The sequence below is a fragment of the Corythoichthys intestinalis genome, chromosome 13, assembly GCF_030265065.1.
Source record: "Corythoichthys intestinalis isolate RoL2023-P3 chromosome 13, ASM3026506v1, whole genome shotgun sequence".
NCBI classification, from domain to species: Eukaryota; Metazoa; Chordata; class Actinopteri; order Syngnathiformes; family Syngnathidae; genus Corythoichthys; species Corythoichthys intestinalis.
Window position 1 is genome coordinate 47,475,046 of NC_080407.1, and position 16,476 is coordinate 47,491,521.

At 41.3% G+C, this 16,476-nt stretch overlaps 3 protein-coding genes across 6 annotated transcripts in view; all 3 read right to left on the bottom strand.

The window, feature by feature from the left end:
* The window catches only part of LOC130927928 (collagen alpha-1(XXV) chain), a 198,349-nt gene extending 196,006 nt beyond the window's left edge, over positions 1–2,343 (bottom strand). The window contains exons 1-2 of the mRNA XM_057854067.1: positions 1,767–2,343; positions 1,610–1,679 (exon numbers count right to left, since the gene is read on the bottom strand). Coding sequence (XP_057710050.1) covers positions 1,610–1,679; positions 1,767–2,333 — 637 coding nt within the window. The 5' untranslated portion in view covers positions 2,334–2,343. The remainder of the gene's footprint in view (positions 1–1,609; positions 1,680–1,766) is intronic.
* A 2,431-nt stretch (positions 2,344–4,774) lies between these two features.
* Positions 4,775–12,355, bottom strand: larp7 (La ribonucleoprotein 7, transcriptional regulator). The gene is made up of 12 exons (XM_057855450.1): positions 11,723–12,355; positions 11,558–11,658; positions 11,408–11,491; positions 11,174–11,338; positions 10,996–11,098; positions 10,667–10,930; positions 10,467–10,602; positions 7,181–7,296; positions 6,999–7,102; positions 6,778–6,937; positions 6,626–6,717; positions 4,775–6,559 (listed from the first exon to the last, which is right to left on the bottom strand). Exons 1-12 carry the CDS (start codon positions 11,904–11,906, stop codon positions 6,482–6,484), a joined length of 1,587 nt encoding a protein of 528 aa, XP_057711433.1. The 5' UTR covers positions 11,907–12,355; the 3' UTR covers positions 4,775–6,481.
* A 536-nt stretch (positions 12,356–12,891) lies between these two features.
* Positions 12,892–16,476, bottom strand: part of adamtsl3 (ADAMTS-like 3) — a 101,187-nt gene continuing 97,602 nt past the window's right edge. For all 4 annotated transcript variants that reach the window (XM_057856101.1, XM_057856100.1, XM_057856102.1 and 1 more), the window contains 2 exons: positions 13,935–14,152; positions 12,892–13,864 (listed from right to left, as the gene is read on the bottom strand). In XM_057856101.1, coding sequence (XP_057712084.1) covers positions 13,755–13,864; positions 13,935–14,152 — 328 coding nt within the window. In that variant the 3' untranslated portion in view covers positions 12,892–13,754. The remainder of the gene's footprint in view (positions 13,865–13,934; positions 14,153–16,476) is intronic.

Genomic DNA, 16,476 nt, shown 5'->3' on the forward strand with positions numbered 1-16,476 from the left:
GATGTAAACTAAAGTGCAATCACATTCGTAAATGAATGGCTTCTGGTTTTTGAAATGTAAATAAACCAATCTATTGTGATAAAACAACAAAATTGCAATAACTGCATTAACCATCAAAGTGAAGTCTAACTGGAATTGTAGTCTTGAAATAAATCTGAATAAGGAAAAACATTGAAATAAAATAACGCAAACTGGTTAAACTTCAGAGTAGCCGAGATCTGTCATGACAGAACATCGCTTCAATGATATCTGGCGCTATCTAGCGTTATGAATGGGTATAACGTCTAGACCGCAAATATAGGATGATCCCCTCTTTTTAAATCTTATTTCAATGCAAAAAAACACTGTCGTATATTCGGTCCAATACAGTAATCGTTGCATCACTATTACTATGTTTTTTTTTTTTTTTTTTAATGAAAAACAAAAATGAAAGGTAACACCAGTTACTTTGCCAAGTAACTAATTACTCGATTATTCTAGTAGTCGATTAATCGATGAACTAGTTAGTTTGAATAATCTAGTAATCAGATAAGGAATATAAAAAAATTAAATACCTCACCTGGGCCTCAAACGGTAAATGAGGATATATGTACAACAAAAGAACAATTTGCAAACTTACATAACAAAAGTCCGCTAGCTTAAATGCTATAAAATGCCATTTTTTTCCCCCACAATGCTCTTAAAAAATAGTTCAAACACATATTCTCACAAAAAAAAAAAAAAACGGCAAAATATACATTTAAACTAAATTACAAATGCATTAAAAAAACATTAACTCAAATAAAAACTTAGCTTATGTTGGTCTTAACAGGAAGCAGCTGGATTCAGCCATGTGAAATGAGGCAGATTAGAGGGAAGAGAATCCACCCAAATCAAAAATGCAAACACTTTCAAAACAAACCATTACAAAGCCACTTTAATTAAACGAATACTCGAAGCAACAAAATATAATAACATTTTTTAAAATAATCGAATACTCGAGTTAATCGATTAATCGTTGCAGCACTATTAATGTTGTTTTTTGTTTCCAAATGAAAACAAAAAACGAAAGGTAACACCAGTTACTTTGCCAAGTAACTAATTACTCTTACATTCACGTAACTGAGTTCCTAACTAGTAATCATGATGTAGCTGAAGATATTCTTTGATTGCACCAGGTTATATGTGACAATATTACCAATAAATTCATATTATTTCAAAAAACTGAGTTTTACTTTTGTTCATATTGCACACTATGTAAAACGTTATAAGATTAGTCACCAATTTGTAAGGTTACACGTCACTATTTGGAAGATTACCAACGGGCTCGGGTTGACAAGTATGCTATCGTTGTCAATAAGTATGCTATCGTTGTCAAGAGCAAAACAATCCTATCCAGAAAACTGCAAGTTATTCATGTCTTGGACACAAAGATGAGGGAATAAATGTTTCCATCTACTGGTGGCAAACGGGAAGCTCGTGTGTCCGCATTTTACAACAACATGGCAAGTGAGGCAGCCACTCAGCACCTCTATGTTTAGGCCTTTCACGCTCAGCTGTGTGCATCAGTCAGAGTGGACATGACAAACTACCCTTGAACGCATCACTTCCCCATTCACTCGCGGCTCACCTGGAGGGCAGTTGCATTCAGGTGACGCTTGCCGGGCGGTTCGAATCTTGACAAATTGCTCATAAGAACGCTGCGGGAAGATGAAAGGGAGCTGTATTTAAAACACGGTGACGTCAGCGTGGATTGATTAAGTCGCATTGAGCATGCGCGGTCTCACCTGGGCGAGCACTTCGTTGACTCTCTGCGCAATCAACGCATCCAAGTGGTCCGCGGGGGGGCGCGTCAAAGTGTCCGCGCCGTGCTCCAAGCCCGCCAGCCGGCGTCTGACGTCGGCGGCGTGGATGCTGAGCGCCACGCAAAAAGCGAAAGACGCCACGGAGCACAGCGAAGGGATGACGCTCAGAACCCGACGCCGAGGGGCCACTTTCTCGCCCGCGGATGCTCCTCTCTCCCCCGCGAGATCCATCGGTTCCCGGTCGGCAAACTTGTTGCACCCCGAACGTCCGCAAGCCGGGAGAGGAGGCAGTGAGGACTCGCGTGGAAGTGAAGCCAGCGTGGGCACGCCGAGCTTTTCCACGCGCGCACACACGCGTGAATACACGCTCGCGCACACGCCCCCACCCTCGTTATGGCAACAACACGCCCCCAAACTCTCGTGGCACCCATGCAGCGAGAACGCTGAAAACAAGTGACGTTTCCATTTAAATTCAAAGTGGACAAATAAACTCACATCGAACGTGGATTTTGTTTTGTTCCTGAATATTGCAATGACGTCAAAATACATGCGACGTTTGGACAAGCGCACGCAGACAAACGTGATTTTAATTCACGCTAATTAGACAGCGGTCCTCCGTTGACGCGATTTTCAGCAAAATGTCGCCATCAGGTGGACGGTTAAAGGAACGACTTTGCCTCATTAAAAATAAACGTGAATATTAGCAATTATACATATATATCTTTTAATTTACTATAATTCCAGACTATAAACCACTACTTATTTTCTTCATTTTGAATCCAGCGGTTTATAGTCCAGCGCGGCTTATGTATTGCTTTTTTCGGGGTAAATATGTAACACTTTATTTGACAGGGGTGACATTAGACTGTCAAAAGACCGTCATAATTATGACATGACACTATAATGGGCATTACTGAATGCTTATGACAGATGCCATTAGGTTTCATCTGGCAAATTATGTCACTAACTCCATTTATGTCCAGCTCGGATCTTTTCCATCCATTCAAAAGTGAGATAATTTGTCTTTTGACAGTCTTAAGACGCCACTGTCAAATTACCAAATACAATAACTAGCAATTAATGAAACAACTGGGACAGTAACTGAATAACCAATTCGCACAGAACATGAATTTTGATTGTCATTTACATCTGTTGCGCTGCAATGCATGCTAGGAGGCATGTTGGACAACAACAGTGTTGACAGCAGGTGGTAGCAGACGTGGACTGTCTCCCCCAATGGAACAGTGATGGCCAAATGAAGCTTCTTGAAGCAATAACGCTTTGCGGCCAATAGGTTTAAAGCTTCATGGTAGTTCATTTGGTCTTATGACAGACACTTAGAATAAAGTGAGGTCGGTTATGGCTTATAGTCCAGTGCAGCTGATCTATGAACAAATGTCGTTTTGTGTCAAATTTGGTGGGTGGTGGCTTATAGTCAGGTGCGCCTTATAGTGTGAAAAAAAAACAGTATATATTTAACATTATCATAATTTTGCTTGTAACAATCACTGCCGTTTTCACTAGACGTCCAATCCATTTTGACTGGGCTGACAGGATACTCAATTTAAGACCTATTGCACAGCAATGCATGCTCGGAGGCATGTTGGACAACAACAGTGTTGACAGCAGGTGGCAGCAGAGGTTGACTGTCTCCCCTAAGGGAGCAGTGATGGCCAAGTGAATCTTCTTGAAGCAATAAAGCTTTGCAGCCAATCATTTACATCCATTCAAAAGTGAAAAATTTGGTCTTTTGACAGTCTTACGACGCCACTGTCATATTAAGTTTTACCAAATACCATAACTAGCAATTAATGAAACAACTGGAACAGTAATTGAAGAAATAATTAGCACAGAACATGAATTTTGATTGTCATTTACACCTGTTGTGCTGCAATGCATGCTAGGAGGCATTCTGTACAGCAACAGCGTGGACAGTAAGAGGCAGCAGAGGTTGATTGCCTCCCCCAAGGTAGCAGTGATGGCCAAATGAAGCTTCTTGAAGCAATGAAGCTTTGCAGCCAATTGGTTCAAAGCTTCATGGTGGTTCATTTGGTCTAATGACAGTTGTATGATGCCGCTGTCAAATAAAGTGTTACCAGGTAAATTGCTTTGGTGTAAATATCCCATCATGTCAAATTTGGTGGATCAGCAAAGGGCAGTGGGACAGGTGGCTGGGTAGAAATTCCATGCAGTGGTTCCACTGCCCCAAGCCCAGCTCTATTTTAATGCATACATTGCACTACCCTCACAACACAATCCCGTCACGGTGCTGGGTAATGGCTGCAGGCCGGGGACCTGGCAGCCACAGTAATAGGGTGGTAGGTGGGTCCCACACTTTTTCTCGATGGCTTGGCTCCCGGGGCATGGCCTCCCCTCTGCCTGGGCTGCCGGCCGTGGGAGTCGGGGGAGGTCGGGGGTCCGATCTCACGTTGCCCCGCGGCGGATCCCAGCGTGATACCCTGCCCTAGTGGGCCGTTGGGGGTCCCGTGGCGTGCTGGCTGCGGCTCGTGGGCGGACGGGGGTGGAGGTGGCGGGTGACCACCCTGGATCCGGGTGGGTTGACGATGGCTCCTTTGCTGGGCTGCGGGAAGAGGAGTGGGCTGCGCTGGCTTCCCCTCCCTCCCTGGGCTGACGGGTGGGGGCCATGGCACTGGGGTGGCGCTCGCCTGCGTGGCTATCATGTGTTTGGTGGGGCTCGCGCGCGGCTAGATGTGATTGGGCGCGCTCGGGTAGGGTGCCCCGGTACCGGGATTGGTGATGTGGCGACGTAGGGTCGGTTGCCGACGGGCTTACACTCACAAGGGATCCACACGATTACTAGTTTCTAGATCACAGAGCTGATTTGTGTACACTCCACCCCTCCCAATCAATTAGTTTATAGACTCCCCCTACCCCTCCCCTTCTTTCTATTCTTAAAAGGCCCCCCACATGGTGTCAACCCAAAATACATCTAGCTGACGATAGCAGCAACATATTCATAGTGTAGGCATTCAATGTATTTATTTCTTTTGTTTTCTTTACTCTGTTCCCCCATAACCCTTTTCTGTTCGCGACTTTGTCATAATAAACGAGGTATGCTGAATGATCACAATGGGAGTATGTCAAACTCTAAATGTGGTCTTAACAGGGGGGAGCTGGATTCAGCCATGTAAAATGAGTTATGTCATATTCAGTGTTGTCACTAGAGGGCAGAAAATCCACCCACATTAAAACTACCGTAATTTTCGGACTATAAGCCGCTACTTTTTTCCTTCATTTTGATACCTGTGGCTTATAGTCCAGTGTGGCTTATTTGTTGTTGTTTTTTAGGTAACACTTTATTTGACAACGGTGTCATAAGACTGTCATAAGATCCTCAAAATTATGACATGACACTATCATGGACATTACTGAATGCTTATGTCATTAAGTGTCATTTGGCAAATTATGTCACTAACTCAGTTTTTGTCCATCTTGGATCTTTTGCATCAGAAGTGAGATCATTTGCCGGATAACACTTAATGACATCTGTTATAAGCATTCATGAATGCTCAGGACAGAGACATGTCATAATTATGATTGTGTAATGACAGTCTTATGGCACCACTGTCAAAGTGTTAGCAAATACCATAATTAGCAATTGATGAAACAATTGGAACAGTAACTGAAGAAATATTTAGCACAGAACATGATTTTTGATTGTTCTTTACATCTGTAGCGCTGCAATGCATGCTGAGAGGCATGTTGGATGACAACAGTCAACAGCAGGTGGCAGCAGAGGTTGACTGTCTCCCCCAAGGGAGCAGTGATGGCCAAATGAAGCTTCTTGAAGCAATAAAGCTTTGCAGTAATTGGTTCAAAGTTTAATGATGGTTCATTTGGTCTAATGACAGTCTGTCGTATGATGCCGCTGTCAAATAAGGTTGTATCGGTTAATATCTTTTAGTGTAAATATCCCATGATACAGTGAGGACAGCTGCGGCTTATAGTCCAGTGCGGCTTATCTATGAACAAATGTCATTTTCATGCCAAAATTGGTGGGCTGCGGCTTATAGTCAGGTGCGCCTTATAGTGCGAAAATTAGGGTAAATACAAACACTTTCAAAACAAACCATTACAACGCCACTTTAACGAATACTCAAAGCAAAAAAATTGAATTTGAATCTTTTTTCTAATCGAATTACTCGAGTTAATAGATTAATCGTTGCAGCACTAATTATGTCATTAGGGTCCGCCCTCCTCAAAGCGATGTTTGGAACTATTCGAGGCTCCGTTACCCGGAAGTAAAACGGAATCATGGATCCCTATGGATGTGTTGCAACTCTCTTTGTACATACATGGCTCTGTGCATCAACCTGCCTTCCCCCCCAACAAAAAAAACAACACACACACACACACACACACACCCCACACGATTGTCTTTCGGAGAGGCCCGCGATGAATTGTCTACTATCAACCCCCCAAAACCCTGTCAGACAGTCCACTTGGAGGGGCTATTGTTACCCATCGCACCTGGGCCCTGTTCACATTTGTTCCGCCTCTGGTTCATTCATGTAAATAACAGAAGTCAATTCCAGACGTATAAAAACGCAATTCATCAATGCACACTCCAGTCTAGCACTTTCATTCTATTTACATCAAAAATGTAAGTTCAACAAACGCAATGCTTCAGTGCAAAAAATACACAAAAAATACAAAATCTATTCAATGACAAACTATCAGTCCTCCTGGAAGCGGATGTGCTTGTTAGCCTCCTTGGCGCGAGCCGTGATGATCTTTTCTGCTTTGGATATTAGCTGAAATGACATTTTCAAAGTCAAATTTTGGAACGTGTAAGTCGGGCGAACAAGCTGTCGTCTTACTTTGTCCGTGCCGCGTTTCTTTTCTCGGGGTCGGTTTAATTTAACCTGACGATCAACGAGGATCTTCTGCCAGTACCTCTGCTCGTGGTCGCCTATGAAGAAAAGCCTAAAAATAATACCGCCAGGTCATCATTTGAGGTTTGGATGCCCACCTGAGAGGATTTCCAGCTGCCAGCTGTGCTCCTTCTGCAACTCTGCTTGCGTGTCGCTGACGGCTCGCGCGTCCTCCGGCCGGTTGAAGCGCACGTAGCCTTCGGCGTCGCCTTCCAAGAGGTCCACGTACGCCACGGGCGAGATCTTGCAGAGCGCATCCTGAAGTCAAAGTAAAAATGTAAAAACATTTTTCCGGAGACATTTTTTCATTCAAACGTACTTTAATGATCTTCCTCCCCGGAAGCGCTTTGTTGTCCGTAATTTTCATGATGACGCCGCTCGTGAACTGAGGCCCTTGACCGCTCGCTTTCTCGCTCGCCTCCACTATAAGGATAAAAATGAAAGCGCGTTTAGGGTGTGCGCGAGAAGTTCCGAAATGAAGCTACGGCACTGTGAGCTCACTCCTTTCGTCGTCGCGCCGCTCTTCGCCGTCCAGTTGCGCCATGCACTTCTTCAAAGATGACATGCTGCGCTTCTGCAACCTCAAGTACTCGGCCTTGAGCTCAAGCCAGGCTTTTCTGCGAAAATGTTGAAAATCTCTTTCAATGCTTCAATTCAGTTTCAACATGGGGAAAAAAAGTAATCAGCAGTATGATTTTCTCAATGGATTCCAAACTAGGGCTGCAGCGATGGATTATTTTAGTACTAAAGTTAGTTCGAATATTCAAGTCATCAGATTGGAAACATTTAATTGCATTTTTCAATTAAAAATGAATTAAAATACTTAAGCTTAGCCTCAAACAGTCATAAAACAATTTAAAAAAATGAAGATCTGAGTTGAACAAGAGAACAATTGGCTAACTTGCATAGCAAAAGTCCGCTAGCTTAAATGCTATAAAATGCTAACTTTTTTTATGCTCTTAATAAATCGTAACTTATAACACATACAGTGAGGCAAATAAGTAGTTAGTCAACCACCAATTCTGCAAGTTCTCCTACTTGAAAAGATTAGAGAGGCCTGCAATTGTCAACATGGGTAAACTTCAACCATGAGAGACAGGATGCGGGAAAAAAAAAAGGAAAAAAAACCCAGTTTGATTTTTAAAGAATTTATTTTCAAATGAGAGTGGAAAATAGGTATTTAGTCACCTACAAACAAGCAAGATTTGTGGCTGTCAAAGAGATCTAACTTCTTCTAACGAGGTCTAACCGGGCTCCGCTCGTTACTTGTATTAACTCATTATCAGTATAAAAGACACCTGTCCACAACCTCAGTCAGTCACACTTCAAACTCCACTATGGCCAAGATCAAAGAGCTGTTGAAGGACACTAGAGACAAAATTGTAGACCTGCACCAGGCTGGGAAGACTGAATCTGCAATAGGTAAAACGCCTGGTGTAAAGAAATCAACTGTGGGAGCAATTATTAGAAAATGGAAGACATACAAAACCATCTGGGGCTCCATGCAAGATCTCACCCCGTGGCCTCAAAATGATAACAAGAACGGTGAGCAAAAATCCCAGAACCACATGGGGGGACCTAGTAAATGACCTACAGAGAGCTGGGACCACAGTAACAAAGACTACTATCAGGAACACAATGCGCCGCCAGAGACTCAAATCCCGCACTGCCAGAAGTGTCCCCCGGCTGAAGCCAGAACACGTCCAGGCCCGTCTGTGGTTTGCTAGAGAGCATTTGGATGATCCAGAAGAGGACTGGGAGAATATGTTAAGGTCAGATGAAACCAAAATAGAACTTTTTGGTAGAAACACAGGTTCTCGTGTTTGGAGGAGAAAGAATACTTGCATCCGAAAAACACCATACCCACTGTGAAGCATGTGGGTGGAAACATCTTGCTTTGGGGCTGTTTTTCTGCAAAGGGACCAGGACGACTGATCTGTGTAAAGGAAAGAATGAATGGGGCCATGTATCGAGAGATTTTGAGTGAAAATCTCCTTCCAACAGCAGGAGCATTGAAGATGAGACGTGGCTGGGTCTTGAAACGAATACTCGAGCAACTCGAGTTTAAAACTGATCCGAGTAATTTTATTCACCTCGAGTAATCGTTTGTTTTGACAGCTCTAAGCATCACGTTTTGCTCGGACTACTTTTAATGCGCGACAACGCGCTGATTTCACGTGCGTAGAGGAAGAAGCAAAAAAAAAAAAAAAAACTTACTGCAGCCGACAGCCGCTACAAAGGACGCTGACGTTGCTAAATACTAGCCTGCACGATGCTACATTGGTAGCAGGTAGCGTCTGATGCGTCTCAGAGATCACATGTATGTTGAACTAGATGCGAAATGACAGAGTCAGCGGCGTTAGTAAACAGCCGCCATCTTAAAGCAGTAGAGCGCTAAGTGCTAATAAAGAGCGCTGAGCGCTAATCAATAAGATTAAAGCTACTGTCACTAGCTCACGTAATGTTAGCCCTGCGGAGGGCTAGGTTTCTATTAATTATGACCACTGTCGATGCGTGGCTAACGTGTCAGGGCTTTAACATAAAATAGCATTGTGGAGTGATTAGGGTGTAAAACAAAAACTTACTATTGCTAACTATCAATTTTAGCTCAGTAGTCATTGCTGGATAAAACACCAATTAGCACTTGTCCCTAATGTGCTCCAATACAGCCTGTATCATACATTTATTTTGAACACTGCAAATACTCAAAATCCTATCAGGACTTACAGTTTAGACTAACTTAAAACTTAACTAGAACTTAAAAATGGCTTGACACAAATAGAAATTCAATTGAAACACGTGGGAAAAAATCCCAACTTTTAAGTGATGTGTGTTATCAAGTGTAATGGCATTATTAGGTAAGAAATATATACATAAATATAAATATATATAAATATTAAACGTTTTTTGAATGAAAGCAGTGAATTAGTCTTTTTTTTTTTTTAATTCTAGTTACATCTGAGATGCAATTGTTGGCTGTTTTTTTTAACAATGTACATCGAAAATAAAGACATTATTGACTGAAAATGGTTCAGTATTAGATGAAATGTCTTGTTTTCTCATATATATGTATAATTGTGCTTCACCTAAAAATATATGTTTTATCCGATTACTCGATTAATCGATAGAATTTTCAGTCGATTACTCGATTACTAAAATATTCGATAGCTGCAGCCCTACAATGATCCCAAACACACAGCCAGGGCAACAAAGGAGTGGCTTTGTAAAAAGCAGTTCAAGGTCCTGGAGTGGCCTAGCCTGTGTCCAGATCTCAACCCAATAGAAAATCTGTGGAGGGAGTTGAAAGTCTGTGTTGCCCAGTGACAGTCCCAAAACATCACTGCTCTAGAGGAGATCTGCATGGAGGAATGGGCCAAAATACCAGCAACAGTGTGTGAAAAGCTTGTGAAGAGTTACAGAAAACGTTTGGCCTCCGTTATTGCCAACAAAGGGTACATAACAAGGTATTGAGATGAAATTTTGGTCTTGACCAAATATTTATTTTCCACTATGATTTGCAAATAAATTCTTCAAAAATCAAACAATGTGATTTTCTGTTTTTTTTTTTCCACATTCTGTCTCTCATGATTGAGGTTTACCCATGTTGACAATTACAAGCCTCTCTAATATTTTCAAGTGGAAGAACTTGCACAATTAGAGGTTGACTAAATACTTATTTGCCCCACTGTATATATTGCAATACCTTTATAATTCTGCATTATTTGGTTGCTCTTAGCCCTAAAAGCTCTTTCATTGCCATTGAGTCAACACTAAAACACATTTTTACTTGGATAAGACTCTCAGCGGGATGACCTCCTCGCCGATTTTCAGCTTTTCCTTGTGTTTCTTCTTCCTCTTCCTCTTGGTTTTGACCAGCGAGTCTTCCTGGTTTTCCTTCCCGCGCTCGCCTTCCACAGGAGGATCTTCCGAACACAAGAAACATTGTTTGATTTCGTTTTTTCCCTGCACCGAACGCTTGACACAAACCTTCTCGCTCTTCTTTCTCCCCGAGCTTCCTCATCTTGGACGGGACCTCCGTTTCCGATTCGTCGGCCACGAGCGAGCGTCGTCGTTTTTTTTCCGAGATTTTCCCCGCCGTCTTCTCATTCGCGACGTCAGAGCGCGGTTTCTTTCTTTTCTGCTGCTGATCCGACAGCTCGTCGTCGTCCGTAATTGGCACTTTTGCACATTCGGTTGACGTCTTCTTTTTCTTCTTTTTACGTTTTTTCTTTTCTTCCTCTCCGCCGCCACCTACAACATGCAAAAAAAGAAAATCACATGGGGAAAGTTTTTTTTTTTTGGGAGGTAAAGCCTACCTGAAGCCTGATTTTCAGCAGGCAGCTGGATCGGCTTTCCTTTCCTGGTTTTGGGGAAAATTCCCGGTTTTCTGGGAGCGTCTTCAGGAGGGTTATTGAGCATCTAGATGGCAAATAATCAAAACGTTTTCTCCACTCCAAATACGTCAATAACTTCGAATAACGAACGAACAATCACCTCGATGGCTTTACTCGCTTGTTCGGGATTCTCGAACTCCACAAAGGCGAACCCTTTGGAATCGCCGGTGGCTTTGTACCTGGGAATGCTGGCATAAACGACACTTCCGCATTTGGAGAAGACCTTCTGGATCCAGTTGTGAGTCACATCCTTGGGCAGAAGTTCCTACATGAAATTTAAAAACACATTTAAGTAGAAATAACAAAACAATCCTGTTTTGAAAACATTACCTACCACATATACTGTACGGCTGTCCACGTCAGTTGGTACGTCTCCTATAGGAAGTTGTCGTCTCACTTTATCGCCCTCTAAATTCATCTGAAAGTTGCCCGAGTTTTCTCTCCGTTACTCAAGAAAATCACCCAAAAATTATATGTGCGTTACCTCCACGACAGAGGAATTCTTCAGCGCCCTGGCGATCAGTTTGGTGTCACTCGTCAGCTTTTTCATGCGGTTGAAACTTGCCAGCACAGATAAATCAACATCTAAGGACAAGAAATAACCACAATAACGAATAAATCCCATCATTGACAGTTTGTGGGGACTTACAGCCATCGCCTGATTCATCAATGAGCTTTTTCAGAAAGCGATCTTTGTGGAGATTGACGTCTCCGAACCAGAACTCCACTTGTTTCTTCACTTCGCCCATCAGCTGCTTCACCCGGGATCTTTTCTTCTTATCAGTCTCTTTACTTTGCCCCTGATCATCTTCTCCCCTCTTTGAATCGTTCATTCTTTACTTCCAGAGCCGAAGAGAACAAAAAACCCGCACTCTGACGTCCAAAAATGTGAAAAGCTTCAGCCACGATTAACCGAATTGTTACACAGCGTTATCTGTGGCGTTTAAAAAGGCAATACTTTCGCAAAAATACATTTGTACTAGCGATTAAAATGCAAATTGACAAATGTCGACTAATTCGAGAGGCGTAGAAAGTGAAATAAATAATGTTGAAGGTCTTCAAAGTGATCTAAGAGTGTTACTTGAAGCAGATTTTGCATGGAGATGAAGAACTAATGGGATAGTGGCGTCGCAGGATTATTACGTCACAGCATTGTATCGCGGTAAAAAAATCATTCTTTACTTCCAGAGACGAATTGAACAAAAAAACCCCGCACTCTGACGTCCAAAAAATGTGAAAAGCTTCAGCAACGATTACCCTAATTGTTAAACGCAATAAAGGTCATAAAGTGATCTAAGTGTGACTTGCAGATTTTGCATGAACTAATGGGATACCAGCGTCGCAGGATTACTACGTCACAGCATTGTATCGCGGTAAAAAAAAAAAAACAGAAAAAAAAAACGTTTTTTCTCCTTTCTAATACTGTTAATATCGTACAAAAATAGATAAGGGAAACATTAAAGCTATTTTGAAATTATAGTTTCGGTTGAAAATACATTCGTTACCGACCTTTTGCACATGACGTCACTCTTCATCGACACGCCCCCGCCGCCTTAACACATTTCACCATCGTTTGCTTTGTTCACGCTTGTAAAACGACTTAAACGCAGTTTAATTTTTCTTTTTATTCAAATTAAATAAACCCAAAGTCATTTTAAACAAATTAAAATTGCACGCGCCACGATTTAGAGACACTTTTTACTCCCCAAACAAAATGAACAGGAGGAAAAACAGCATATGAATAAAATGATAAATTCGAAATAACTTTTCTTTGTTTAATTTGAATAAAACACAAGACAATCGGTTATGAAAGGAATGTGCTTCATTTTATTTCATGAAAAAAAAAAAAAAAACCAAGCATGGTAGATTCAATTTCAAACTAACCAGCAGAGGGCGCCCTCAGCCTGTACATTAAATACAATCATCGCTTAGGGACTTCAAACTTGGTGGAAAATACTTATTTACAGAACTATACAAACACTCATGGAAATAAATAAGACAAAATACATATCAACACAATGTAACGTAAAACGGATACGCAGACGGTTTCCTTTCGATAAATCAAACGCGCTTCCAACATGTTGCACTTGAATCAAAAATTGCTCATTTCATGAATAAATAATCAATTAAAAATACACAATAGTAAGAAGAGTGAAAAAAGGAGTGACGGTTCAAATCTTTTTTTTTTTTTAAACCTAAAGTTGTGCCAAGCCATGAGGTGGAATTTTCATAAAAAGGCGACAACACGGCACGTCACGACGAAATGTGCAAATGCAAAAACAAACCAAAAAAGTGGTTAAAATACTCGTTTTCACAATTCTTAAAAAAAAAAAAAAAAAAAAAGCAAAATATATAAATGGTAATGAAAAAAAAATATCAAGGAGTCATGTTTTTAACAAAGACTTCAATTGAAAATGGAGTGCAAAATCATTTTTTCCCGCCGTTTTTCTCTCCCCTCGCCAGCTACAAGTTCTGTCGCCCATCTTATTTAATTTGACAACTAATAGGGGCTGAAAAATGCTTGGGGAAATGTATTTTCAATCCTTTCCAGTGGTTTTTGCATCGGTTCAGATTTCAAAACCGTATAATTCGCCCTCTGTAAAAGTCAACGCATGCAGCATCATCAGGAGAAGTACGAGCGCTTCTTCGGTGAGGTCCACCACAGCATTTGTTGTTCCTCATCAGGTGTCGAGGCACGAGTGACAGCAGCGACTCTTAAACTGCGGCAGCGTGCACAGCTCCAACTGTCGCACCTTCTCACAGTACCTAGTGCTGTCTCGGCACGCTCCGGCTAAGGTCAGCAAATGATCAGTGACTGGCAGCTTTTCGGACATTTGCGTCGTGGCTTTCGAACGGCTCACCTCCGCCGCAGGGCGCCGTATTGCAGCGTTGCCAGCTGCGAGGTCGAGGCCGCCGCAAGCAGTGGTGCTCCCGCAACGCCTGTCCGCCTGTCAGCGTGCACGCGACACGCCGCGACTGGAAACCGTGTCGGCCGCAGGTGGCGGTGCATTGTGTCCACGGTCCGACCCGCCACTGCGGTGCGCAGGCCTCAGCCGAGCAGTTCCTCGTGGTGACCGGCCTTGAAATGCGAACACATTGAAGTCACAAAGCAAGGGGAATTCAGCATAAGCGGAGTTTAAGGGCGGGGGCACGGGGGCCAGGCCCCCCTTAATGGCCGAAAAGTGTCATTGCATGTAAGTGACTTTCTTATACACACACACATATATATATAGAGAGAGAGGTGCCGATCCCGATCGATTGGGTCCGATCACGTCATTTTCAAAGTATCGGAATCGGCAAAAAAATATCGGCCATGCCTTTTTTAAATATATATATATATATATTTTTTTTTGTTGTTGTTGTTGTTGTTGTTTTTTTTAAATTACATTGTTTTCTAATTGTATTTAACGTTACAGACATAATATGTTACACTCACCCAGAGTCTTTAGTTTAGGCTTAAGGTAGGGTTATCAAATTTATCCCAATAACGGCGGTAATTAATTTTTAAAAAAATGTATCACGTGAAAATATGTAACGCATTTAATGCATGCGCTGCATGACCCACTCACGCATTGTCGCACTCAATCTGTAATGGCGCCGTTCTACCTATATAGAGGGATAAAAGGCAGCATAAAATGAGTACAGTGAAATTTGGCAGCCATTGGAGCCTTTTTTTAATTGGCTAAAGCCTTACAATCCCTCTCCCTACGATTAGAAATATCATGGGAAGCAATGTGGGGAAGCAAGGTAGCACTTGATCTTTTTCTTAACACGTTATGTTATTTGCCAACGCAGAGAAGATATATGAATTGGTAGCACTACGCACAGTCATGGTTCCACTTCCCATCCTGCATTTGGCCATGGCTACAGTATCATTTACTGAAAGCTCAACAAATACACTAGATGGCAATATTTAGTCACAATTTACAAAGTCACAAGTCTTTCTATCAGTGGATCCCTCTCACAGAAAGAATGTTAATAATGTAAATGCCATCTTGAGGATTTATTATCATAATAAACAAATACAGTACTTATGTACTGTATGTTGAATGTGTATATTCGTCCGAGTTTTATTCATTTTTTCCTTAATGCATTGCCAAAATGTATATGATCGGGAAAAATTATCGGGAATGATTGGAATTGAATCGGGAGCAAAAAAAAAAGCAATCGGATCGGGAAATATCGGGATTGGCAGTTACTCAAACTAAAACGATCGGGATCGGATCGGGAGCAAAAAACATGATCGGAACAACCCTATATGAAATAGGCAAATGATTAAAATTTTTAATCGAGTTAATCACAGCTTAAAAATTAATTAATTGTAATTAATCGCAAGTATTCGCAGTTCAAACCATCTCTAAAATATGCCATATTTTTCTGTAAATTATAGTTGGAATGGAAAGATAAGACACAAGACGGATATATACATTCAACATACTGTACATTAGTACTGTATTTGTTTAACAATAAATCAACAAGATGGCATTAACATAATTAACATTCTGTTAAAGCGATCCATGGATAGAAAGACTTGTAGTTCTTAAAAGATAAATGCGTGTACAAGTTATAGATATTTTACATTAAAACCCCTCTTAATGTTTTCGTTTAAATAAAATTTGTAAAATTTTCAATCAAAAAATAAACTAGTAGCTCGCCATTGTTGATGTCAATAATTACACAATTCACATGAAATCAGTCGCACCAAAGCGCCAGTAGAGGGAGACAAAAAACAAGTAACAAGTGTTCATGACACTGCTGTCATTTTAATGTTTGAACGGGGCATGTGCGTTAATTGCGTCAAGTATCTTAACGTAATTAATTAAAAAATTAATTACCGCCCGTTAACGTGATAATTTTGACAGCCCTAATATAAAAATAACAAAAATTAGTAAATGAACGAAAAAGATATTTTTATAATGGGTCAAAATAATTTTTCGAACAGATCATGTGACTAGCACCTTAGACGGTCAAATTTAAAAAAAATTCCGGGAGGGCAATTTTATTTTTCAAATGATTTTTACCTTTGTCTGAAGCAACTTTTTGGGGGATTTAATGACTTGGACACCTATGTCCTACCCATAATATGGCCCCTACACAAAAGGATTGCTAAAATTTAATTAAAAATTAAATGTGTTCAAATGCAAATAATTGAGTCTCAAATATTTTTTCGCATTCAATGTGGCCCAAACGCAAAACATTACTTCAATCAGTTGCTTCAATAAAAAAAAAAAGACTTCAACCCCCCCCCCCCCCCCCACAAGATTCAAGAAAAAATAGCTTTCAAATGACTTTTTTTGAGTTTCACATGTATTTTTGCATTCAAACACATTTTTTGTTGAATAATGAAGCCACAAATCTACTTCCATATGGCTCCCCCCAGGGGATACAACTTTTGACTGGGGT

Excerpts from the sequence above, each read along its gene's own strand:
- larp7 (XM_057855450.1), bottom strand. The coding sequence starts at position 11,906 with ATGAACGATTCAAAGAGGGGAGAAGATGATCAGGGGCAAAGTAAAGAG. Across the intron at positions 11,099-11,173 it reads AAGCGAGTAAAGCCATCGAG|ATGCTCAATAACCCTCCTGA; the intron begins GTGATTGTTCGT and ends TTTGCCATCTAG. Across the intron at positions 10,931-10,995 it reads TGCTGAAAATCAGGCTTCAG|GTGGCGGCGGAGAGGAAGAA; the intron begins GTAGGCTTTACC and ends TGCATGTTGTAG.